Source organism: Triturus cristatus, chromosome 7 (genome assembly GCF_964204655.1).
Source record: "Triturus cristatus chromosome 7, aTriCri1.1, whole genome shotgun sequence".
Taxonomy (NCBI): Eukaryota; Metazoa; Chordata; class Amphibia; order Caudata; family Salamandridae; genus Triturus; species Triturus cristatus.
In genome coordinates this window covers 1003480070-1003506739 of record NC_140590.1, presented here as the reverse complement: position 1 = coordinate 1003506739, position 26670 = coordinate 1003480070, and the positions used below count along the sequence as shown (strand labels likewise).

At 44.8% G+C, this 26670-nt stretch overlaps 1 protein-coding gene across 2 annotated transcripts in view; it reads left to right on the top strand.

Moving 5' to 3' along the window:
* LOC146810995 (organic cation/carnitine transporter 2-like) overlaps positions 1 to 26670 on the top strand; it is a 596936-nt gene that overhangs the window by 374523 nt on the left and 195743 nt on the right. For both annotated transcript variants that reach the window (XM_085618046.1, XM_085618045.1), the window contains one exon: positions 9671 to 9797. In XM_085618046.1, the coding sequence (XP_085474172.1) occupies positions 9671 to 9797 (127 nt within the window). The remainder of the gene's footprint in view (positions 1 to 9670; positions 9798 to 26670) is intronic.

The following is a 26670-nucleotide window of genomic DNA, read 5'->3' as shown; positions in this document are numbered from 1 at the left end:
AAAATGAGAGCTTCAGAGAAGGAGCCAGAGGACTTCCCCGAGGACAGAAAGGAATTTAGCAGAACATGTAGTTTTGGAATTAATAAGGAGGCAAAATGTGTAAAGAATTTGACTGTAAAGCCATCCGGGCCGGGGGCTTTGTCTTTAAGTGCCGAAAGTGCAGCATGAAGTTCTTTTTTGTGAAAGGTCAAGTTCTAAATTAGAAAGGTCGGGTTGAGCAAAGGGAGATCGGTGACTGTCAGACAAAAACCGAGAGATGTGCTGCTATGTAGAAGAGGCCTCTGAAGTGTAAAGTGTTTGAAAGAAATTAAAAAATGTTTTCAAAATGTCATCGTCTTTATATTTTAATTCCTGTTGCGCATTCATAATAGATTCTATATTTAACTTGTTATGCTTAACTTTCAATTAATTGTCCAGAACCTTACCAGCTTTGTTCTGTCCACCATAAAACTTTGCACTGGATCTTAATAGGTAGGTCGAAGCCTTATTCGTTGATTACTTATTAAATTGAAATTTAACATTAATAAGTTCCGACAAACATTCTTTTGATCTAGATGAGTAAAAAGAATGTTCAAGTCTATTTATCTTAGCTAGGAGAGATGTGGTAAGCTCGTTTGATTTTTTACGTTTTTTGGAGATATAACCAATAATAAAGTCTCTAACTGCTGCCTTAAAGGTGTCCCAAATCACGGGGAAACGAAGGTCATCAGTCTGATTGAATGAAAAATATTCGTTAAAACAGGAAGTAAATGAAGAAACAAAAGTCTTGTCCAAGAGAAGGGAATTGTTGAAACGCCACTTCCGTGGGGTGGAGGGTTTCTGTAAAATGTCTAATTTCATAATGATGGGAGCATGATCAGAGATTAGAATGGATCCAATCTGTCAGGTACTGGGTCAGTGACCTGAATGAGATCACAGCCACTAACCTTCGTCGCGGGACTCAGCAGGAACAATGGTAGTTGTGTGATCCCCACCTCCCGAAAGCGCCCCCCCCCCCGCACAGTGAGAAAACACTCTACTGCGTGAGGAGACCCCCAGGGGAAACGGGGGAAAAGGGGAAAAAACAACAAGGGTAGTTGTGCCAGGTGAGGTGTTCCCCAGGGCTGTTCGTGAGGACCGGACTTCCCGTGAGTGGGTTGCTCTGGAATGGGAACAAAACAACAAGGATTAATAGTTCTCCTAACTGTTCGCTCGCTAATAGCCCCTGTGCTTCTTTACCTAGATTGCCCGTCCCACTCACCAGGGTTCCCCTGCAACCAGGACGTTATTCCTCGCTTCTCATGTAAAGTGCCTAGGAGGCAGAGGGTCTGATATCACCTGCAAGAGTCACGTAAACGAAATAATGATGGCTGCAGTAACACTGGTCGTGAAAGAACCAAGGGTCTGTAGTCGCCTGCAGAACGTCTCGTTAATCAACAAAAAGAAGGCTTCCTAAGAAACTGGGAATGGTCCCTTTAAGTATTGCAGCGCATAGGAATGAACCACGCTCCGGGGATCTATGAAGTGGTTACTGTCACCGCTTCTTCTTTTCTTTAGAATTGACCCCGTTACCGCAAGGGTACAGGAAGGCTTATGTCGGCTTAAAGCGGGTCAAAAGTACAGGGACTCGCTGCCGAGAACTGGACTCGGCGTGAGAAAGCTGCTCGTTGCGTTCCGATTCACGGTTTCTTCCGAAAACCCTGGGATGCTTGAGAAGGCAGGCACGGCTATAGTGAAATTCCCTTCGAGATGAAGATGAAGGGAGACAGAGAAAGGCAGCGCGCCTTCTGCCCTTCCCACGAATACCTAATTCTTCCGCTCCGCTAGGGCTGCTCCGCTGTTCCTCCGACTCGGCTGGGCTTCGACGACTGGAAAGACGCTGTAAATGCTTCTCGCTGGAATCCGGCGGGGAGCACCATCTGCCATATCCTCTCGGTCATGGATTGTCAAGCACCTTCCTCTTGAGGAGGAGGTGCTTATATACAGGGTGTTCCTAACTTCCTTTGGAGGCGGCCCATGGCATGCTGGGACATGTAGTATCCCAGCCCTTTCTTCCACCGGCTTCCTGGATGAGGGTTTTGTTGGTGTCTACCTAGTGCCTTCCTAACGGTGGCCCCTCGGGTGATCGCTACACAATCTCTGCTGCCATTAATGTCTGTGATATGTTATGAGAAATGAAAAAATAGTCCAATCTTGATTGAGTATGGTGAGCTGGAGAATAATAAGTATATTCTTTAGTAGTGGGGTTACATAGTCTCCAGGCATCAATAAGTTTGTATTGTTTGATAGTTTGTACAAATGATTTTTGGGCTTTATGTGGAGCAAAGGAGACCATTGAATTACGATCTAAAAAGAGGTCATAAACTTGATTACAATCGCCTGTGAATATGAGATTTTCATCAATACATTCTGCAAGTTGATGTGCTAAGGTCGACCAAAAGGAGGAGTCACCAGCAGTGGGCGCCTAAATATTTGACAAGAAGATTGGAACTTTATCAATCAGAAGCTTAGTAAATAACCATCGACGATTTTCATCTGAACTTAGTGATAACACTTTAACAGAAAGCGATTTACGACATAGAGTAAGAACCCCATTCCGTTTGACATCACCTGGCGAGTAAAACACCTCCCCAACCCAGCCTCTTTTCAATTTTATGGATTCTTCAGCTGTTAGATGAGATTCCTGTAAACACGCTATATCTGCACCAAGCTTGGCTAGGTGAGTCAAGACCCGTTGTCTTTTAATGGGAGAATGGAGACCTTTCACATTCCAAGAGACAATATTTAAAGACATATGTAAAATGAAAAGAAGAGTATGAAACAAATAACCATAGGAAAAAGCAAATAAAAAAGTGTAAACCAGAAGACAGACCGACTAACTGTAATACGAACCAATTTTATAAAAAAGAAGTAGGGACAATAACAATAACGTGAACTTACATGTGACAAATGAAAAGTGCAAAAAGGGAAAACATTATACGCAATATTGAGATAAGCAGAATAAACTAGGAGTATGTCAAGTAAAGAAAGATGAGAAATAAGATAAGGAGTAAAAGATAAGAAGTAGAAAAAAGAGATAATATACAAAGACAAATTAGAGCCAAGTGACAATGAGTGAGTAGAAAAGGGTGAAGGTATTGTCGAGACTGGGGAGAAGAAAGAGAAGAAAGAAACTATACCTAGAATGAGTCCAAAACATAAAGAGGGTGGGAAGGGATGAGGCCACATGGAACGATGACACGTCCGGACTCCACAGGGTGAGACGGCAAAACTTTGGGAAGAGCAACCACAGAACATGGGGGAAGGACAACGTGAAGAGGAACCTGTAGGGAAAAACAAGTTAGTTAAACAGTTACAACGTCATAAAGATGTAAGCGACTAATAAAACCATATAAATGTAAATCTACTAAAAACAAACATTAAATTACATTAAATAGAACACAACAATATATAAACTATTAAGTAGTCCGTGAAATACATAAACCGTTTCAACGGAGTAGAAATTTGAGTTTGTATTGAGAATTCCTGCAAAAACGAAGTTATCAGGGACGGTGTTTCGAAATTTCCATCCTGTCAGGGCAGTAAAAGTTCAAGAAACATTTGAGCTTAATCGGGTCATCGTAAGTAACTGTACTGTTATTGAAGGTTACTTTAAACAAGCCAGGGTGAATGGAATAAGCCGAATTGTGCACCAATAGAACGCTAAGCAGGTCTCATGGACAGAAATTCTTTTCTTCGGTCTGCTGTGGGCTTTGCATAATCCCTCAAGAAATAAAGTTGGCTTCCTGAGAATGAAATCCACTTCAGAGATCGGACTGCAGCTAGTGCCTTGAGGAGATCTGTGTACTCTAGAAAGTAAAGTATAACACCTCGTAGTTTGCGTTGAGCAGATGGCGAAGAGTGTAGGGGGCCTAGCCTATGAGCACGTTGAATGTTCAAGACGGTGGTTTCCGGCAACTTGAGCACTGTCGGCAAAAAGGATTTAAAAACTGCTATAGGGTCAGACACCTCTGAGCCCTCCGGCAAACCATAACTGCGTAGATTATTCCTCCTATTCCGGTTTTCAATCTGCTTCTGGCAAGATACAACCTGTGATTGAAGAGCTACCACCTGAGAGCAGGTCGAACTCAGGGAATCTACACAGTGTTCTACTGCAGTGATTCTCTCTTCAGTCAGGACTTGTATCTTCGAATTAGACTCCTCTACAAATGAACGTAGCGCCCTTATTTCTTCCAAGAGATTGTCCACTGAGACTGTCTAAGTTTGCTTTGTAAGTCATGGCGGGTCATTTTTCAACCGCTGGGTTGAAGCCTTGGTAATTGTAGAGGAAGAGGCAGAAGCACCCTTTGGAAAAGAGGCCAGAGAGTCTTCCATTTTGAGGCGATGAGCGTAGAAGTGTGCACGAGAAATAGATTAGAGATTTGCAGGCGTCACCAATAGTTTAACTGTTTTCAGTCTGCCCATAAAAATGAGAATCGCAAAGGGTCAGGTCTAGAAAAAAAAATGGGTTAGGTAGACACAATATCTATTGCAGGTAAAGAGAAGCAAATATTTGAGACCCCAACGTACTTGGTAGTAAAGAAAAACGCACTCAAAGGCTGAAAGAGTTGTCATGCTCATATAACTATAAAGAGCATGTAGTGCATAAGAGATAACAAGAATAGGATATGCAGGATTAGATAAGTAATTCACACCAGTGAGAAGTACCATTAAAGCCCTTGGTTTAAATAAGAGACCTTAATTATCAAGGTAGTGTCCTATAAAAAGAATATAATTACACATATGTCGGTAATAACAAAGTACACATGCACTGAGAAAAACAGCATCATATTTAGGAGCCTCCACAAATAACATTGAGTTAAAAAGAAGCTAGGAATAAACATGCCAGGATAATAGATGCAGGCGAATGACTTGTGGCATTGAAAAGAGCGCAATAATGTCCATGAGGAATCCTGCAAGCGTAAGCTCCGTGGAGACAAAATGGCCACTATCAGCTCAAGTGAAGAGGGAGGAATTCCTGTCATTAGCGGTAAAACATTTCCAGATGAAGTGCTCATTAAGTCAAAGCTGCTCAAGAGCTATGCGCATCTCAGCACAATGGGGTTAAGGGCACAATAGCGCAGAAGTGAGCGGTTCCAAGGGGGGAGAGAGTCTACTCAGGTTGCAAGGAAAGGCAAAATGGCGGGCTTCATAATCGTCTGGAAAGAAATGAGGAATGCAAACCAAATGACGATTTCTCCCACGATGAAAACTACTCCGCTGGAAGCCGCCCGAATTCTGACATCCGCTTGAGATTTCCGCCAGGTTTCTTCACGTGTGAATCATCAAAAAACCCTTGTTTGTGCCGCCGTCACCGGGAGCTCTACGGAATCCCCGCCATCTTCCGTGGGCGCTAGCCACGCCCCCAATTACCTCTAATCTAATGCTCATCCTAGTAGTAACTATAACCCTTGCATTCATTTATATCTTGGTTTTAGTACAAATTCAAGCACTTACATAATATAAATTACATTAAATAATTATTCGTTTGTAGCCCAAATACTAACCCTAGAAATAGTCTCTAACTAATCAGATTTTAATTAAACTGTATAAGTATCCAGTAGCGTAACACAGGCCCCCACAGCCTCCGCGGTGCGGGGGAGGGGGCCCTGAGCTGCATGGGGCCCCCTCAGCACAGTTCTCTAAACTGAGAGCTCCCGATTTAGTCCGGAGGGGCCCCTCCACCCACCTTGCAGGGGGGGCCGTTCAAGTTTTGTTACGCCAGTTTAAGTATCGCTTACCGTTCTATATTTTAATATAGTTTTAAATGACTCTTTGGTACAGTGAAATATTAGTGTACTCACCTGAGTTGATGCTGAGGTAAACTTGGTAATAGCAATGTGTAATTGCTACATTGATGAAGTGGCATTAATGTGCCTACCCGCCCCCAACTCCACTTCCTAATCCTAAAGAAGTAGCTTTCTGCACCAGAACTTCAATATAATAATGATGTCAGTCATCCACCCAGTGTCAAGCGTCTTGGACTTAGGAGAAGCAACATTTATAAAGATAGACAAGGACATTAGAAAATTACTAGCTGGAGCAACTGAGATGTGCATTTAAGGCTAAAGTGTTCTTTCTGGTACTCCTGGTAAGTGGCGGAAGGAATTAAACTTAGTAGGAACCGCAAGGATGTACATCAGCAAAAGGTTAATTCATTTAGGAATGCTTCGGAAGGTTTAAAAAAAAATAAAGTACACACAGACAAACAGAATAGAAACTGCAAAGCAAGAATGTTTTTGTAAATACTCTTTCTGATGGATACGTCTGCCAGTGGATTCCTCACCTTGTGAATATCCCCTGCGCCAGCATTCCACAGAACGTTTTTCCCCAGCTCTCTACGCCGACGTGGAAGTCATAATACCTCGGCTCCGCTCGCGACTCCGTATGACATCACCGGAGCCATAAGAGAGCCACGTCGGCGTGATGACGTCCGTTCCCTTTTTTCTGCGCCGTCGACGCGTAACGGTTTTCCAGCACTCTCCTGCTACTTTGTAGTCTTGTAGTGGGTTACTGTTTCTGGATAAGCTATGTCTTCAACAAGGAAGTCGGGTTTTAAACCTTGTAGGGAATGTGGGGGCCACATGTCCATGACTGACCCTCCTGAGGATTGTTTGTGGTGTTTTTCTTCAGATCATGATGTGGAGGACTGCTCCAGCTGTAGAAAGATGAACACCAAGGCCCTGAAGGAGAGGGAGGCGAAACTCTTCATGGCCAAGGCTAAGAAGAGGTAGGAAGAAGGAGAAATCGAGGCCGGAGTCATCGACTTCGCACTCTTCGAAGTCGAAGAAACATCATAAGAAGAGGAAGCATAGCTCTCGGCGCCTGTCTTCGAGGAGTAAGGCTTCGAGGTAGTCGTCGCCTCTGCGTCGAAGCAAGGAAGTTATATCTCCATCTCCTTCTCGAATGTCTCCAGAGAGGTCACCTTCGCCGGCGCCAGTGGAGTCTCCAGCTTCTGATGCCGAACCGCATCAGGAGGAAGAGCCTTCTCCAGGGCCAGCTGAACCTGCCGCGCCAGTTGAGGACACTTCGGCTCTGGTTCCTGCTACTCCTCGACCGGATCCAGGGTCAATCCCATATCCGCTGTTCCCGACTCCGGGTGCAGATTCAACGCATTTCCTCAATGCGATGTATGGGATTTTTCAAAGGGCTGCCTTCCCATCCGGCGTACCATCTGGTCCCGTGCGTCCTATGGCATACACTTTGGGAGTGCCACAACATTATGCTCAGGCTCCCTTTATGCCCTTTTTGCCGATGGCTCCTTTGTGGCAGTTTCCTGCGCCGTCTGGTGATCCATCCCGGCTTCGTCTGGATCGGCCTTCTTCGGAGCCTTCCTCGACGCCGTTGCCGACTCCTTCGGCTCCACGCCCGGCGCCGCCGACTCCACGTTCGGTTCCACCGACTCCGCGTACGGCGCCGCCGGTGCCGGTTTCTCGGATCCGTTCTAGAAGAGAGGCTCAGAGGGTTTTGGAAGAGTAGCGTTATAGGGAGGAAGTGGAAGAGGTGAGGTTGATGGATCTTCTGATGACTTTGAAGGCATTCAGGATGCTAGTGGTCTTGCTACTACTCCGGAGTGGGAGCATTCTTCTGCTAGGTCTTCACCACCACAAGAATTGGCCCCTTATCATTCAGTCATCAAGAAGACTTACAGTTGCCCTCTGCAGAGTATAAGCCAAACCTCCTAACTGAAGTCCTGCATTCACCATCTTCGATTGTTGAGCCCTTGTTGCCCTTTAATGAGGCTATTTTAGAGCCTGTGATGGACGTTTGGCGCAAGCCACTTTCTTCGCCTGCAGTCTCCAGACAAGTGGCAAGGAGGTATAGGGTGGCTCCGTGGGATCCAAGCTTTCTTTCTTCCCACCCTTCTGCAGAAAGCCTTGTGGTGCATGCTTCATGCTCGAAGCATTCTTCAGGTGCCTTCCCTCAAACACCGGCAGATAGGGATTCTAAAAAGACTGATCAAACAGCCAAAAAGGTATTTTCTTCAGGAAGCATGGCGCTTAAATCAACCAATGCCACTTGTTTATTGGGGCGTTATGTTAATGCGCTGATGGACTCTATGAAATTATTAGCCCCTAAGCTGCCAGAAGAAGAGAGAGCCTCTTTTATGGAGGTTGTCACGGACACTCAGGCTGCTGCAAGGAAGGTTATTCAGTCGGGCCTAGACACGCCTGATTCTGTGGCTAGAATAATGGGGTCTTCGATAGCCACTAGGAGGCAAGCTTGGCTTCGTTCTTCCGTCTTTTCGGCGGATGTTCAGGCCACCTTGGTCGACTTGCCTTTTGAAGGAGAGAAGCTGTTTGGCGAGAAGGCTGATTCCGCCTTGCAAAGGTTTAAAGATAGCAGGGTTACTGCAAAGTCTTTGGGTTTACAGACTCCTGCTAAGGGATTTGGACTCAGGAAATTTAGAGGATTTGGGAGGTCCTCATTTCGTTCCTTCCGGCAACCTCCGCAGCAGCAACAACAGCAGCAGCAGAATCCCCTCTATAGGACGTATAGAGGAAAACAAAGAGGTAGGAGAGGTTCTGGCCGCAACCCATCTTCATCTTCAGCCTCCTCTGCTTCCAATGAAGCTTCAGGGAAGCAGCCCCAGATCCCCCATCCTAGATCATGTGAGACCGGTGGGGGGTCGGGTGTCCCACTTTTTGCGAGGTTGGAAATCTGTCACGACCGACCTTTGGGTTTTAAACCTCGTGGAGAATGGGTACGCCCTTCCCTTTCGGGAGTTTCCTCCCCCTTACCCTCCTTGCCAGGGTTTCTGCTCGGAAGACCATCTGCTTCTTCTGCTGAAGGAGGTCCTTGCTTTGCTGCAAAAAGGTGCGATAGAGGTGGTTCCGGAGCGGGAAAGGGGTCAGGGATGCTACTCCCGGTATTTCCTGATTCCCAAGAAGGACAGCAGATTGCGTCCGATCCTGGACCTCAGAGTCTTGAATTTTTACCTGAAACAGGAGGCATTCCACAGAATTTTGTTCCCCAGCTCTCTACGCCGACGTGCACGTCATAATACTTCGGCTCCGCTCGCGACTCCGTATGACGTCACCGGAGCCATAAGAGAGCCACGTCGGTGTGATGACGTCAGTTCCACCCATTTTTTCCGTGCGTCCGAGGCGAACAGGTGGACCAATGACAGATTCAAAGTAGGGGATATTCACAATGTGAGGAATCCACAGGCAGACACTGTATCCACCAGAAAAAGTGTTACCGAAGGTAAGTAACTTGTTCTTCACGCAGCCAACACCAACCTTTGTTATCAGTGCTGCAAGTTTATCTATCAATCGACATAATAGCCCTGGAGTTAATCTGGGAAAGCAATTTTTTCCCTACCTTTTCTGAGTTTTGAATGGGGCTCTGTCAGGCCGAAATCCACACCTTTCCCCATTACCCCCCTTTTCCCTGTAAAAATTCCAAAATTTGTCTAATGGGGTTTATCTTTACTGGTCAGAGGTCCTGGGTGATGTTACCATACAAATAGAAGGTATCCTAGACCCTGCTCTGCCGACAAAATTATTGGAACTTGTTTTTCAAGTTAATATAGACTTACTTTATTCGTACTCCTAAAAATCTGTTTTCTGTATTAGTATTTGTCCTTCTCACCCCTGCTGCTAGTACAAAGTAAAAAATCTATAACATTGTTTTTGTTCTTCAATTTTAGGGTAATTCCTGAATCTCCGCGATGGCTGGTCTCACAGGGAAGAATTGATGAGGCAGAACTCATTATTCAAAAGGCTGCAAAGAGAAATGGCATTACAGCTCCTGTACCCGTATTTGACCAATCTGAGGTAAACTTTGGTGAATATCTGCTTTGGTTCTGCATGCCTAGAGCACTTAATTCGTAAAACCTGTTTAAACTAGTGTGCTCATTAGTCTGTATAATAAGTTGAGCTTTTTTATTTTAAGCAACAAGTTTCTTGTATAAAGATTTTTGTAAAGAAGTAGCGAAATCTGAGCCTTTAATTTTCTACCTACAGGACTGCACGCCCTGTTTACCATCTGACCAATATATAACCATGTGGGAAGCCTGCAGAGCTGACACTATCTAGGAAAATGTACATCCCGCTATTACTATCGCAGATGGCATATTCCTAATGCCTAAATAGAGCCATGCCTTGCATTTGCTTGAATTTTAAGAACTTTCGCACTCTCTGTCAAAATATGTTCTTACCAAAGAATGAATGCTGAAGTTCTCCACACATTGGCATCCAGGATTTGACACAGTGTCAAAGCCTCACTTGTTGGTACATCAGATGACCCTTTGAAATGAGGTGGAACCTGAAGACTATCCTTTGGTGATGTGTGGTATGTAGGATAAGTGTTACTTCTTCCACTTTTGTATGAACACATGTTTGTACATTGCTGGCAAGGTGGGTCTAAGTTCAGTTCGTGGTTACAGAGTACAACAAGCTATGCTGCACATACAGTAAAGAATACTCTTGCAGGCTCCTACCTCTAAATGTAGTTTCTAGTTGTCTCTACTTTCCAACCCCTTTTAACACCCTCTTTTGTTTCCCAAACGCGCCTAGTGAGGTTTCACTTGAAATGCCAAGTTCTCCTGAATGTGAACCCATTCTTAGATTCAAATGTAGGGCCATACTTTTCTCAAGTTCCTGCCTCATGACAGGGACTGGTTACTGAGCACTGACAACCTTTAAATATTAGGCCTTTTACTCTCCTTGGCCTTTTCCCTTCTTCATTTTCCGTTCCCATTGCGCGTAATTTTGGTAGCATGGCTAAGCTTCTTTTCCCCAAATATTACCGACAGCGAGAAACCATTCGATTCTGTAGCAGTAAAGAAATAAAGCTTCCTTTGTCACCATGCCTTGCACCTCCAAATCTAAGAGATGCTTCAACTTATACAGCAGAGTTGATTTGAAGTGGCATCTTGATGAACGAAATACCCTACAGAACCACACTGTCTATCTTCAGATGGCAGCTCACTGTCCGACATAATTCCAAGGTTTTGGTTCATGTGGAATAATATGTAGCATCTAAAATACATCTAGTACACTTCTTTATAGACTGCATACATTCATGACTTGTCTGTCAGGACAGATGCAGCTTTATTTGCATCCTCCTATATGCCCTGATTCGTGGACACCAGCCCCACAGCTGAATCATCGAGCAGTAGTTCAGTGCAACACCAGTCCTGCTCATCTGCGTCTTCTCTTGTTCTAGATCAGATCTCTTATCGTTGCATACTCTTCATGTTAGCAGGCTCCATGGGCAATGTGTAACTTGACTGGCAAAGGGTTTTTCGTCTGTATTTTAGTTGGGACTGGAGCGTCCTCTGCATGGTAATGGACGTGCACCCATGCCCCGTGTGCCCAACTGTATTGATGTCTGTATCCCAAATGCTATTTTTTATTATCATAGACACACATGAATCGGGGGGGTGCGCTCTGACATAGGCCTTTATCACGGATTGCCACCTTCTTCGACCAGGAGATGCTCCCAAAGCACTACTGTCATAATGGTGAAAGGCTACCGCCTTCACCAGGAGTTAAGCAGCACACATGTGGTGGTGTCAGCATACCGTGTGTAATGATGAGTAGGAGTGTACAGGTCCTTTTAAAAATGTGTCACTGAAGTGAGGCCTACAGGATCACTCATTTTGAATTTCCACTGCTGTTTGCTTAGCTTTCCATTGGCTACACCAGTTTGTTGTAAAGTGCTGTACAGTGCTTGGTCTATGTGGGCCTGGGAAGGGTACATTACAGGGATAATGCAGTACCGAGCAGTGCATGCATGGTAACTGCAGGTACTGGGTGTGGGTGGGCCTAGGAGTACAATACATGGAGTATGTAGTGCTGTGCAGTGCGTCCATGGTAAATGCAGGTGCTAGATGTATGTGTGCCTGTGAGTGGTATAGGCCATTAAGGATGCAGTACTGTGCAGTGCATGAATGGTAGATGCATGTGCTGGATGTATGTGTGCTTATGAGTGGTACAGTATATGATACAGTGCTGTGCAGTATGTGTAGATTGCATAAGTGCACTAGGTGTGTGTGTATGCCTGTGATTGGTACAAACATGGAGGGCCCTGAGTTCCATTTTGGGTAATCAAGGCCTGTCTCGTAAAGCATGGAGAGGAGTTACAGGAATTCCCTAGACAGATTTGTGTATTGCTGCTTTCTTGTAAGCTGAATGAGACACACAATGGAGAGGGGAGAGTCAGGCTTCCCCTGCACAACTTCACAGGGTGCCCTTTGATTCAGTGAGCGGTGACAAGGAGCTGCCTGGCCACATCTCAGGAAGGAGACTCCCATAGCCTGTGTTAAGGGGCTATCAACTTTGGAGTTGCTCCTTCTGTCACTGACTGCTTTCTGGAGGAAGACAGGGAAGAAGAGTGGGTACTTCAAAAGAAGCAGACCCCGAACATAAAGCTTTAAAGACTCGGACCCTAAGTTACTTTGGTGTCTGGAAATGGACTGAAAGAAGGGGAGCTTAATACCCCAAAACATGTCGTCTGCCAAGTGGTCAGATGGGCTGTTTGAGAAAAGGAAGCTCTAGAAGACTTCTGTCTGTAACCAGGCCTGGAGGCCAAGACATGGTAGTCTCCCTGCTGGGTGAGGGGACATTACCCAGGGAATCCAAGACCACGTACCCTAGAGCACCATCGCCTGCCAGCTTGCCAACACCAGTGTGTCCTGTGTGGAAGTAGAGAGCTGGGGTCGTTGCCTGTGTGCCTGTGTGCACAGCGAAGTTGGTGACTCCTGTATGTTAGTGGAGGGCTGCTGTAAATTGATCCTTCTGCGTCGGTGCGCCAGTTGTGCCGGAGTCCTTGTGTAAAGGGAAAGCGGTGACCCTGTGTGTCAGGAGGGACCGCCATAAGAAGACTGCTGAGCGATAAGGGTGTCGCCCGAGTGCGCTAACAGGCCATGACCCCATATGCCAGGAGAGGCTGCCGTCAGGGGCCTGTCTGTGCCGATCAGGGCTGAACTTGTGCACTGTGAGTATACAGTGGTTCCGTATGCCAGAGCGGGTCACCAGGACCAGCAATTTGAGTGCCCCGGTTGGAATGGTTGCTGAGAGGAGTGTGGCAGCTGCGTATCGTGCACACCTAAGCGGGATGAAGGGTTCGCACTAGGAGCTATGTGCTAACACTTACCCGGTGAACAGGACCGTTGAGAACCTTCTATCGCTGCAGAGGCCCGACTGCCTGTGAAGACTTTCTGTCTGTTGAGTGCAGCCCACTTGGGGCCATGTGCAGCTAGCTCACCTAATCGACTGCTGCTGCGCCAGCGGCTGGGAAGGGGCACACTAAATCCTGTGAGGTGCGTGTAACACTGATTTCGGGCCAGTCGTCCCTGATGCGAACTTGCTGCCAAGTAGCTCTGCAGCGCTGGAGCACTGTTGTCTTTAAGAATAGACTCATAGCGGACTCTTGAGACTTGGACTACTAGGGGAGCATACCCTGGATGTGACCAATAATGAGTGGGGAATAACCACTGAATGAGGGGGACAGAGAACCGCCAAAAAAAACACTAGAGCCACTACGTCAAGGGGATACTGTGTAATTGTGAAAGCAGTGTTTTTCCTTTGTGTTGTTAGCCGTAGAAATAAAATACTTCTCTTTTTTCCTTAAAAGTCAGTATTTGGCTGGACAATGATTTATTGCTTCTAATGTACACATTTTGAGTTGTGAGCCTGTGTTCACTATTCTGAATTTGCATACTCCACCACGATCAGTAAGAACAAAGTCTAGGGCAATTCGATTTTGTAAGGTCATAAGACGATCCGCCTGTAGTTCTGCCGTGATGTTACTTAAGGCTCCTACAGTGATGTCTATTGTAGTCTCTACGACACGGACCAATTGCCTTATATTTCTGCTGTTAGCCATTGGACCCCAGAAGGGAAGAAAACTTTTAAGGAAATCTCCTCCCTCTTGTCCTGCTGTGTCCTTTGAATCAATAATCCCTCTGCCGTATCGGGTTCGATGATGATTTGCGGAAGCGGTGTAAGTAGGGGGAAGAAGAAAGGCTATATAACATGTACCAGAGAAACCCGTTGGTAACCAAGTATAAGCTCTATTATAGCAGATGAAATAGGTGCCTTGAGACGGCACTAGAGGAGGCGAGTTCTGAGAGGAATAAACGTTCGTGTGGGAGCAGTTATTCCTTTGTATGATGTCGGAAGAGCGATCGTTTATCTGTAAGCAGAAGTTGCCCTGATGTGGTATAGTCCAAATCGGCGAAGACTTTCCCTTCTTAACTTTGTCACTAAGACTAGACCTATATTGAGTGACGTTCCAGTTAGTGTATGCTTTTCTTTCATCAATGGAGATTTTACTATTTTCCATGATTTTAGCCATAGCTACCATACCCTTAATCAAAGAACTATGACTAAAATCCGGATCACTAACATGTGAACTAACGGATCGTCTGAATTTGCTTTGATAAGCATTAGAGAAAATGACGAAGTAAGCCCAAGCAGAACCTTCATAAGAGAACGGAAGAACTAAATATGGCATTCCTTTCTCTGTGGTGTGTGACATAAGTCCACACACCCAACAGTCAGTTGTATTGACCACTAACTGATGCTGATGTAATAGCTGGATAAAGGAATTGTTATAATATTCAGTTCTTCTAACAAGTTCATGTGGAGGAAGAGTATGAAAGAGATGTGGAGAGATAGTAGGGGAAGACAAAGAGGGAAAAGGGGAGATAACTTTTGGCTGCAAAGCATAAATAATCCAACCAACAAATGCCAAAACAATACACAATGATATAATAACACATAGTTATGCTGAAACGACTGTACATTATTTTACAGGATGCTTTCTTCATTTCATCTTTTCTTTCGCCTAGTGTAGTTTCCATCTTTCTAAAGGATGCTCACGGCAATCTTCCTCAATCGCTAAATCATGATGTTCCACCGTCCTATGACACTGTAGATCCTGCAGGCCTATTGCCACTACTCAGGTCGTGACTCAGACTCCTACCGTGACCCTGCAACCGGGACAGAATACTACACAAGAGAAAAATCTTTTAAATGTTCTTTAGTCTAGGCCGTAAATCGTATCGTTCCTTCCCCGGAACACTCTGGTCTTGGAACAATGTTCGTGGTTTAGTCGTATCCAAGCGACGATTTGATGGAATTGCTTCCTGTAAAATGTCGTCGTCCTCTTTCTAAGACAGTGTCCCATTCAGGTGTGCATCGCTGAAGGGTACGAATCGTGGAACTCTTTCACTTTCACAGTCACCAACCCCTCTGCGTACCCATTGATCGTAGGGCAAAGGCACTTTCTTACAATGCACACCGTGAATCCAATTTTTCTTTCCTTCGACTTTAACTGCTGTCCTCGTGGTGAGAAGGACCATTCGGGGCTCCCGCCATCTGGATTCCAAATTGCTGGTCCTCTGGAAATTCTTCACCCATATCCAGTCACCTGGTCGGATGGAGTGACCTGGGTCTGTGGAAGCCTTCGGCAGAGCACTCTGAACCTGTTGATGGAGAACACGCAATTTAGTCGTAAGATCATGCAGATAGTCAATCAACATTGGATATGGCAAGTCTGAGTATTTCTTAGGGCGAGGGATTCCCCATACGTTAGCCGGACGACCAAACACTACTTCGTATGGGCTAAGTCCCAAACGAGAGTGTACTGTAGTTCTGGTGGATAGCAGAGCTAACGGCAAAGCATCAGGCCAATTGAGTCCTGTACTTGCTTGAACCTTTGCTAACTTTAACTTCAAAGTTCCGTTGTAACATTCTACTAAACCCGCTGACTGTGGATGATTTGCCGCGTGGAACTTTTGCTTGATACCAAGACCTGCACAAACTTTCTGCATGACTTGGCCAACAAATTCGCTCCCATTGTCACTCCAGACAATGCGCGGCAAACCAAACCTGGGGAAGAATTCTTTTAGAAGGATTTTAGCTGTGGATAGGGCTGTGTTATCTTTTAGAGGGTATGCTTCTATCCATCTTGAAAAGGCGCATACTACCACCAGAACATATTTGAGGTTGTTGCATCGCTCCATATGAATATAATCGATTTGCAACACCTCAAATGGATATGTCGGAGGAGCAAAGTGACCCGCTGGAGTTGGGGTTCCCTTTCCCGGGTTGTACATTAAACAAACAATACAGTGTTTTACTACATTGTCTGCACATTTTGGGATACCCTCATTCTGCCACACTGGAGCCAGAAGTTTACAAATACCTTTTGCACTTAAGTGGGCTGGGCCATTTGCCATAATAACCACTGGGAGAACATATGCGTCTGGTAACAGCCAACGTTGATGTTCAGATAATTCCACCCAACAACCCATCTCATCTAACATTCCCGTACTTTCTTTCCACTTGCTTATCTCCCTCTCTGAAGCCTCTTTCTGAATCGCTTTTACACTTTCCACTGTTTTCTCATATATTCCTCTCTCTCTGACCCAATTCGCAGGTCCTGCCACATACATTCGACTTGAATCTCTCGCTGTCTTCTTCGCTATTTCCTCGACCAATATCATCCGTAATCTTTTTGTGCGCACTACACTTTACGATCGCTATTTGGGTGGGTAAGGCAAGTGATTCGAGGAGATCAGTCACTAACTGACCATGTTGTATTTTGATGCCATGTGAAGTGAGAAAACCCCTTTCCTTCCAGAGACGCCCAAAATTGAACGCTACACCAAAAGCGTATTGGCTGTCAGTGTATACGTTCACTCTTTTCCCTTTCGATAATACACAAGCTCTTGTTAATGCTATCAATTCTGCTGCTTGCGCTGAATTGTGTCTAATGCGTGCAGTTTCCACAACTGTATGTAAAGTAGTTACAGCATAGGCTGAAACTGTATCTCCATTGGGCATTTTAAAACAAGAACCGTCTACCCATAGGGTTCCATCCGGATTCTCTAGCGGTGTGTCTCTCAGGTCAATTCTTCCCTTTGTCTCTTCCTCAGTGCGGAAGAAACAATCATGCTGTTCTTCAACATTTTCTTCATCTGGAAGGGGCAACAGAGTAGCTGGATTCAGGGTATTACACCGTTTGATATGTACGTGACTAGCCAAAAGCGTCAGCTCGTATCCAGTTAGACGAGCACTCGTGAGATGCTGCGTTTTCGTTCTGTTTAGTAAAGTATCCACTGTGTGTGGCACCATGACAATGAGAGTGTTATCCAACACCACTCCAGCAGACTGACAAATAGAAATTGCTGCTGCTGCTGTCGCTTAGAGACAACTAGGCAATGCTTTAGCTACAGGATCTAACGTAGCCGAAAAATAGGCACTTGGCCACTGTTTGTCTCCAAATTGTTGTGTTAAAACTGACAGTGCACAACCTTCTCTCTCATGAACATAGAGCGTAAAAGGCTTAGTGTAATCTGGAGTGCCTAGTACAGGAGCAGAACACAGAGTGGTACGTAAGTCAGTGAAACTCTTTTGGCACTCATCAGTCCAAGGAAGGGGGTGAGGCGTATCTTTTAAAGTGAGTGCCAACAAAGGTTTAGCAATTAAAGAGAAGTTAGGGATCCACTGTCTACAATAAGAAGTAATACCCAGAAAGGCACGTACTTCCCTTTGTGTGGATGGTACAGACATTCGCATAATCGCCCGAATTCGTTCTGGTGACAATCGTCGTCCCTCCTTTGATAGGAGATGACCCAAATAGGTATCCTCTCGACAAACATATTGTAGTTTGGAAGGTGAAACCTTGTGATTCAGTTTAAACAAGTGGCGTAACAATGCAACAGTGACATCTTTGCAGATATCTTTTGAATCGGCGGCGACAAATAAGTCATCCATATACTGGATAAGAGCAGCACCAGACGGCAAATGAAAAGTATCAAGATGACATTTTAAAGCTTGGCTGTAAATAGAGGGACTTTCACAATAGCCTTGAGGTGCGCGCTTAAACCGGAAGCTTCGGCCTCCAAGAGAGAAACCAAAAATGTCCCTACTCTCTTCTGCAATGGGAATACTAAAGAAGGCATTCTTTAATCAATAACAGAGAACCAAGTCGCTGTGGAAGGTATCATTGTCAACAGAGCAGTGATATCTGGAACAACAGGAAATTGTGGGACAACAATTTTGTTTACCTCCCGCAGATCAATTACGAAACGATACACAGGAGGCTGAGAAGGATCAGTGCGTTTGAGAACAGGAAGAATAGGACTATTGCATGTGTTGCCTCTTGTTTCTTCAACCACACCCTTCTGAATCAAGTCATGAATGATTCCCAAAAGCGCTTTCTCACCTTCAGTAGAAATTTTATACTGTGGGATGCGCGGTAATTCAACATTGGGCTTGAGAGTGACAACATAAGGCGGAATCTCAAGACAACCCACATCGTTCGGACCCGTGGCCCAAAGCGCTGCTGGAAGAGAAAGTAATTCAGGTGGAAACTGATCTTTGGACAAATTCATTGGGGAGACCAATTTCTGTCCTAAAGTAAGATGTATGCCAGAAGGAGAACAATATATTGTAGCATGCATTCTTTTCAATAGGTCTAGACCCAACAGATTCTCACCGCAACCATTCGTCAACAGAAGTGGAGCTTTCAAAACATAAGGACCAACTGAAATAGGCAAGGGGCAAGAAACTGGGTTACGAACAGGGGCGCCAGAAAATCCTACGGAAACATTTGTTAAGCCAGACAAAGGTGCCCCAGGGAGTTTAGAATGAATGATAGAACTTCTCATTGCTCCAGTATCCAGAAGAAATGGCTCTGAAACACCCATTGTAGTGACGTTAACTTAAGGTCCATTTTGATCTACTGGGATTGGCACAACTCCCTTACTTTGTCCATGGCTGTCCTAGTTGGCATGAAGACTTTCATTCTCGCCTTCAACATAATGGTCTTCATTGTAATACTGTGCAGACCTCACATTTTGCTGATCAAAGTAGTTCATGGAATTGGGAGAAGGAAGGGCACGCTGTTCTTGAGTCAACACACCCCAACCTCTACCTCTGTTTGCTGACTGGAGGCCAGCACGACCTCGTGGAGCAGATAACGCTCCATTGCACTGCAATAAAACTGGACAACTATTCTTAAAATGACCTTCCTCTCTACAATAGGCACATTGATTAGGACCTAACAAAGGTCGCGGAATGTATGGCTCAGGTTTTTGATACAACCTCTGAAACTGCGGGGGCTGTTGAATTTGAGGCCGAGCATAACGTGGTGGATAGGCTTGTTGCAAGAGAACCTTTGTTTTTAAATCTTTCGTCTTTTGCTCTTGTTTTGCGTTTTCTTCCTTTTCCCTATTCTCATAATATTGCGCAGTAGCCAATATCTGGGCAGAAGAAGAAACAGCCCATGAACTTTCTGAATCTTTTAATTTGTGTGACAGTTCGGGAAGCAAATTGAATACAAATTTGTCCACAAACAATCGCTGTCCACCCTCTGTAGCCATGTCTTGACCACTGTGGTCGATAAATGTCTCCTCGAAACAAGTAAAGAAGTCAGAGACACTTCATCTTTCTTTTGTTTGCATGCTGCTAGTTTATCCCAATTAATTCTCAATGCAGGCATCATAGTTTTCATTAACGTAATGATTCTACCAGAGAGTTCCGAGATCAGCGCGTCAGGCTTTGCGCCACCCACTTGGTCTCTATCTGTATTAGTTATAACATCCCAAGTAGCACCTAGTTCCTGCACGTGATCCTCTCTACAAATCTTAGCGCATATTGTCTGTGGGACTAGATTTCCCATTAGCATGTCAATATCTGCTAGGTTCATGATACAAGCATCAACTGTCTGTGATAATTCTTTGTAATAACCTGCAGGGTTTTTACGAGGATCTGGTAGAGTCTGCTTAAGGGCCAAAACTTCAGATCTCTTCCAGGGGACATGTACCCATATACGTTGGAAATGAGCAGGAATAGCTGCTTTAGCACCTACTGCCGCAACCTCTTCCTTCCATACTGGAGGAACCTCTCTCATAGGATAATTTTTCAATGTCAGTCTAACCGACGGATCGGAATCAAGGAAAATCTGAGAAAACAATAAGGATCTATAAGAGGTAAGCGTCCTTACAGCTTCCTCAACCTTAGAACCCACAATAAGTCCTTTTTCAAAATCAGTCTGAACATTTAACAGATCTTGTGGGATCGGACTCGAACTCGCATCTTCCCATTCTTTAATGAGAGTGTCGCACATTACATTGAAAACATATCTTTGCGTAGGCGCATTCCATTGCAAAAAGGTAGGCAAAATATCAAGCACACTGTATTGTGGACCCTTCTTGATCCATTTTCGTGCAAGAGAGTCCAACCTCTCTCGTTCCTCAAAATCTGGGAACTGACTACGAGACTGTCTTCGAGAAAAAGCCGGAGACACATTTAAAGCTTCAAAGAAAGGAGATAGAATACCAGTAACCTTGTCTGTGAGACGCTTGCGCACAGACGGAGAATTAGACATGAGAATTGGAGACAAAGTATTAGGAGAACTGACAAGAGAGGAACTGGTAATTGCAGGAGGAGCAGAAGGCAAAGGAGATCTAAGATCAGGAGATGAGGGCAAAGAAGTTGAGGCTAACGGTAAAACCGGCAAGGGCGGTAATACTGGAGGAGGCAAATGCAGAAGAGCCGGAACAGGCGGAAGTACCGCTGGCGGCTGCACAGGCTGTAACGGCTGAGGTACATTGGCACTTTGCGCATAGGGCGGAGGCAACCTTAATAAGTGGGACATTAGGGGATCTTCTTCTATATCTTTCTTATTATCAGAAGGAGAAACAGGCAACACCGGATAGCATTTATCTATCGCCATACGATGCTGTCTTTCTGAAATTTCAGTCGTATTGTCAATTTCATCGTCTTTAAATCGTTGGGCAGCCTGTATAATTGTCATACCCTGTGCTTTCCTATCTTGTTTTGCTTGTTTAATTTCTTTCTGTTTGGCTTCCTTACGCCAAAGGCGGAAAGAGTCAAACCTTGCCGGCCGGGCTTTTCTTTTAAATAAAACTGCTTCCAAATTATCTAGCACATCAGGATCAAAACTACAATTTTCTGGCCATTTTAGAACACCATCTTTCTTCGTGTATCGGGTCCATGTCTCGTTAAAGGCAATGGGGCCGATACCATGTTTTGAATAGAGTTCATATGTGAGAGTTCCAACCGAAGGAATCGGACAAGAGTCCTCAAGTCGGGAATCCCTATTACAACCAAGACAACAAATTCTTCCAAACTTAGTCAGACCAGGCATCTCGAGATGTCTCCGGACTGTTCACAAACTTCAAGAGAGTAAAACTCAGATTACGCAGCACAAATGCACTTACCCTCGGCTTTATCTATTGCAATGGATAAATTTAAGTACCCAAAGAAATCAATCAAAGAACCAAAATTGTGTGCGCGACCCACGAAAATACTTAACTAAGGACGTCTTCTTCCAGCAACAGAGGCCCGTCTATCGTCTCGCCTTACCATACATCATCAAAGGAAGGGCCAAAGCAGGGCGGCAGTCAGGGCAGCGGTCGTCAGTAGCCGTCAAGAAGGAGTAACCGTGCTGAAAAAGACCTTCGGACCACTTTCGACATACAGGGGTCGCTTAGTGTGGCTCGCGAACCCTCCGGAATTTTCTTGCGGGGTTCCTCACGACCTTCGAGCAGAACCGGTACCACTGAAGCGGCCCCACTTTGGGCACCAGTTGAAGAACCAGAACCTTTTGGGCCTTGCGGCGCAGGGTACGCCCAAAGTCTCCGGAGTTCTCCTGCTTAGCTACACAGCGACACGGGACACTCTGTCGGCGTTAGAAGATCAGATTTATTTAGCTGCAGCTAGTACAGTTATCCTAGAAGTACACAAAGTAGGTTCTCAGGAGACTGCCACTTGACTCTGTGGCGCACAGGGTTATATACTGTATAGAGTTCGTACACATTGTCCAAAAGCACTCCCAAAACACACAGAAAGAGCCAATAAGAAAAGTTAGAAAACAGGATGGAACCAATGGGAAAAGTTGGAAAACAAAAGTGTCAGATGACTCGAAGAGACCTCTCCTCCACCTATGTTTGTCACCCCTCCCTCAAGTTAATTTATTAATGTATTGGTAACTAACTTGCAGGTGGCGAGATACGTTTGTGTGTGTTGGAGGACAGTTGTGAAACGAGAGAATGCTAGCAGAAGACAGTGAAGGCCAGACGATAAGATAAGGTCAGGAAAGAATAGTGTGAGCCAACAGATAGTTGAGACAGGGATTAGAAAAGCCAGACCGGGATTAGTGTACTCGGCTAGTTCTAACACCAGCTTTGTAAATAGAGGCAGAAGACTTATTTCGACACCAGACTGCAGAAAAAGACAGAATAGACTTTGTTCGCCGTGCTGCCTGAGTGATGGCAACATAAAATGGCGGCGTAGCACAAAATGGCGGGTCGCTTCGATCGCGATCAGAAATCGAAGTTCCTCAAGGTCTACTTCTCAAACATTTTTGCACACCTTTATTCTACTTAGGTGCACAAAAATAGGCAACTGTGATTCCAAAGGGCTGTTCCCAGTTTGTAGAATCAGTATCACTGAACATTTATGGTCGCATATGGAATGTACATCTGTGGAAGATCTGCTAGACGTATGACTTCTGCTGTTGTTTGTTTGGGAAAAGGATACTTCTGGGAATCAGTATTGACGTGAGCTGTGACTTGGCACCAACAACGCCCTCATAGTATGACCTGTTAAATGTAAATTGGTTTCTGTAGGAATGCCTGCCTCAACCTATGATAGCTTTGCTCCAACAACAAGGCTATCCTCAATGAATTGCATGTGTTAGATGTGCACAAACTAAATCATTAACCAGTGGCAGCTCCTCTGCTAGGGTGAAGGAGTATCACCCCGTCCTCTCCCCCACACCGCCAGGCTCAAAACTTGAAAAGTAAAACGATAATAAAACAGGTTTATTCTCGTTTTATTTTTCAAGTTCTAGTCATGGGGGCTGGGCCATCGTGTGGTCAGTTATATAGGGGAGTGGTGGGCTCTGCTATCAGTGCGCACGTTGGCAACGCCTGGCCAAACCGACATGCGCACAGAGCTGTCTCTAATCCAGCTGCATTGCTGGGTTGGAGACAGCAAAGCATAGGCTCCCAGTGTCTCTGAGCGCAAATTCACAGTAATCAGGCCAATCCTGACACTGCTTTCAAACATGAGAGCATTGTCCGGATTGGCCGCAGAAGAGCCTGTGCTGCAGGGAGTAACTCGAGCAGAAGAACGGTGGTCCCGCTTCAGGTAAGTTTTATTTTCATTCCTTTTTTTTTTTCATCTGTTGACCCGTTCTCTCTCTCCCCACCCACCACTCCAGCCGCACAGCAGTCACTACTGCCATTAACAACAATACAGTGAAATAAAGAATTTAAAAGGCCCAATCCAGAAATCTTTCTTTGCATGCGTTCACATGCATGCTTTTGTACATGGGCCCTTTTTAGGAGTAGTCCGCAAAGGTTGGACCAAAAGTACACCGCATTACATTAAAAACAAATGAAAATGTAGAATTTGTTCAATCGGTAGGATGTGCTCTATTTGTAACCATCTCATAGGTGACCATGGATGGGTAAAAGCTGATGGTTCGACATATTCAAACCTTTTCTCTTTGAACTTAGAAACTATTCTGGATGTCGAAGATCTACAGCAGGGCGAGTTAGAAACTGTAGCTAACAAGGTCTCCAGGAGGTATTATACATCTTTTGAGTAGGCCTGCTGTAACCTCAAAGTTTGCACACAGAAGTTCACAGCGGGAAAAAGCATTTAGATGAAGCCGCTGAGACTGTGCATTCTTCAGGTAAGTTTGCCTGCCCTCTTCCTAACAGAGGCTAACATATTATACGTTTCAACTTTAGCAGACAGTGGTATGTAGCACTGCTGCCTTGGTGAAAAGTCTCCTCGTTTTCAGCACTGGTTCTTTAGAACCCCCTATGCATGGTTTACAAATTTCCAATACACAATAAAATGTGCAGTCCAACCTGAATATCTGGATTAGTTTCCAACAGAAACAGCTCCCTCTGTCCATAGGTTTTATTTCTATTGATAAACATTGAATATTTCTCCTCATCCTATGTGCACACATATACCCACCTCAATAAAAGGATTGAATGCATTTCGGATACAAAAGTGCTCGAAACATTTGTTGGTGTTATAAGGGATGGTATTTTTGCACATGGGCATATTTTTCCACCGTAATCAAAAATGGGACTACATTTGCAAATGACTATTTCTTTATTAAGAAACCAGTCCAAATATCCAGTCCAATGTATATACTTTATTATCTCAAAATCAGCTTGCAGTGATGCCTAGTTGTAGAACTGTCATTTTAAAGAAAGCATCCTTGTGACTATCTAGTGAAGTCACTTATTGACACATTCCCTACTGAACAAGGCAAGACAAAGTGCACATATCTGATCTGGATACGTTAATTACAAATGTACTGCCCGTTTTGATTACAGGGGGTAAGTGTTCTTTTTCAACTCCTTTATAATAACCTAGATTCATGTTTCCTGTTTCAAGATGATATTAAACACTTTTTCATCTGCATACTTTTGCCATAAGGAAGTGGTCTGAACGCATGCAGCCCAATTCCACGGATGGATCTGAATATCAGTGAATGTGTCTTGGGCTGTGTAGAAGAACATAAATGCTGCAGGTTACTCTGTTGACTATGGTTTTGTGCAACTTATTTGTAAATTGACATAGGCGTGTATACCTACCGCTGCCTGTAAGCATTATTTAGCAGCTGCAAAAAACTTACATGGACATTTCTCTTGTTTATCTTCTCCCAATTCACTTTACTATGGAAACCCTACAATTGCACTTCAAATATGGCAAAGAAAGTGCCTAAAGTTACTACCAGCATGGCACTGATGGAGAGGCTGAAATAATTGCCCGTCCATTTCATACTTGAGGAAGGAGAATGAAATGTTACAGGTCTCATCATAATGATTGATGCAGGAACGAAGATCTGTATTTATGGAGAAGTATTATTGTAGACTCCATTATGAAGAAATTGCAAATGCATTAACATACTTGAAATGGAATATTATGAAGAGAATGCGCCTTACATTACGTTGACAGTTATAAAGAACCCATTATGAAGAATACCAGAATGAAGAAGAACTGACAAGAAGGTTATCCTGTTCCAAATGATTAACCGAAATAGGACGCTAGCCATCAGACTAACTGTAGCCCAGGTTTCCTAACTCTAAACTTAACCCTGATCTTTAACGTAACCTCTGTTGTTGCCCAAAAAAATTCCACAAGGTCCAACCCTAAATTTTAGCATAGCATAATGATTAGCCAAGCATTAAGCCAACCCCAAACATAGAAGGATGAAATCATTAATAATGAAAGAATTTGTCTTCGGTGTTTAAATTATTTTCTTCATTAATGTTAGAATTTGGGTTACTGGTTGATGGGTGTGTGAGCCCCGGCAAAGAAGCAACATCAGTCCTAGTCAGGGTAAGGCACAACCAACCCCTAAATTAACCTGTGCTCCTCCCCAGCTCCACCCCCACCGTAGCTTGGCTCAGAGCAGGAAGGCCTAACTTAAAGGCAATGTGTAAAGTATTTGCGCAACACTTCAAACAGTATATCAGTGAAATCACTACACAAAATAAAGATCCCAAACCCTGTTATAGGAATAGGTCTTAGTTTAATAAATAAAACAAGACCAAGATGACAAAAATCCAATCAGTAGAACCGGAGTTAAGAATTTTTAAAGAATAAAATGAAAAATAGAGGCTAAAAGCATAAATTGCCAACTGCACGCAATCCGGTCGCGCTAGACTAGATCAAAGTAAAAAAAATCAGGTCAACCGCTATGGAGCACGGGTCGGATACAGTACCAGATTAGTCTCGCAGAAGGTTTATATCCGTGAGTTATGAACCAAGAGTTCAATTCGCAAAAGAGAGGGCTGCAGAGAGCAAGGAGAACCTCACTGGCCGTGGTCGGCATGGTGTGAGGAGCAGCCCGGGCATCGCAGACATGCAGGCTGGAGATTCACGTTGTCAGTTCTCTACGGCGATCAATGCTTGCTGTGCGAAGAGACTGGCTGGCAGTGTTTAGTTTAGCGCTGAATTGCGGTGCAAGCGGTATTGTTCTGGTGCAAATGTGCCCATTCGCAGTCGCAAAGAGCCCAAAAGCTTGAATTAAGAGCCCACTGAGCCACACCAAGGGTCCAGGAACTAAGGAGCACTACTTCAGGGACAGGAACTCCCCCAAGTCGAAGGAGCCTTCTATGTCCTTTGGCTCAGATCAGGAGGCCAGCAGAATAACCCTTTGACTCACTCGGGGGTCCTTGTTCAAGATGAAGTTGCAGGTCCAGTTCTTCTTTCTCAGGAAGGAAGGCAGCAGGTCAGCACAGCAGGGCAACAACTCCTTCAAAGTGGCAGTTCCAGCACAGTGGCAGTCTTTTCAGCAGCACAGCTGTCCTTCTTCCTTGCAGAGTATCCACAAGCCCAGAAGTGTACTGAAGAGTTGGTGTGTGAGGTCCTTCTTTTCTACTCTGGTGTCCTGATTCTGGAAAGTGGGAGAAGCTTCTAGGCAGTGGCTTTGAAGTGCACTGAATTCACCTACCTCCCCTGCCCTGGTTCCCAGCTGGCGAAGTGACAATGCAGGGTTGTTAAACCCTTTATGTGGAGTCGGGGCACAGCCCAGTAAGCTGTAAGTGAGACTGGGCCCAGCTCCTCCCTCTCATCATGCCAGTGATCGCCCATCCAGTCACACAGGAAAATGCCAACTTTCTAAATT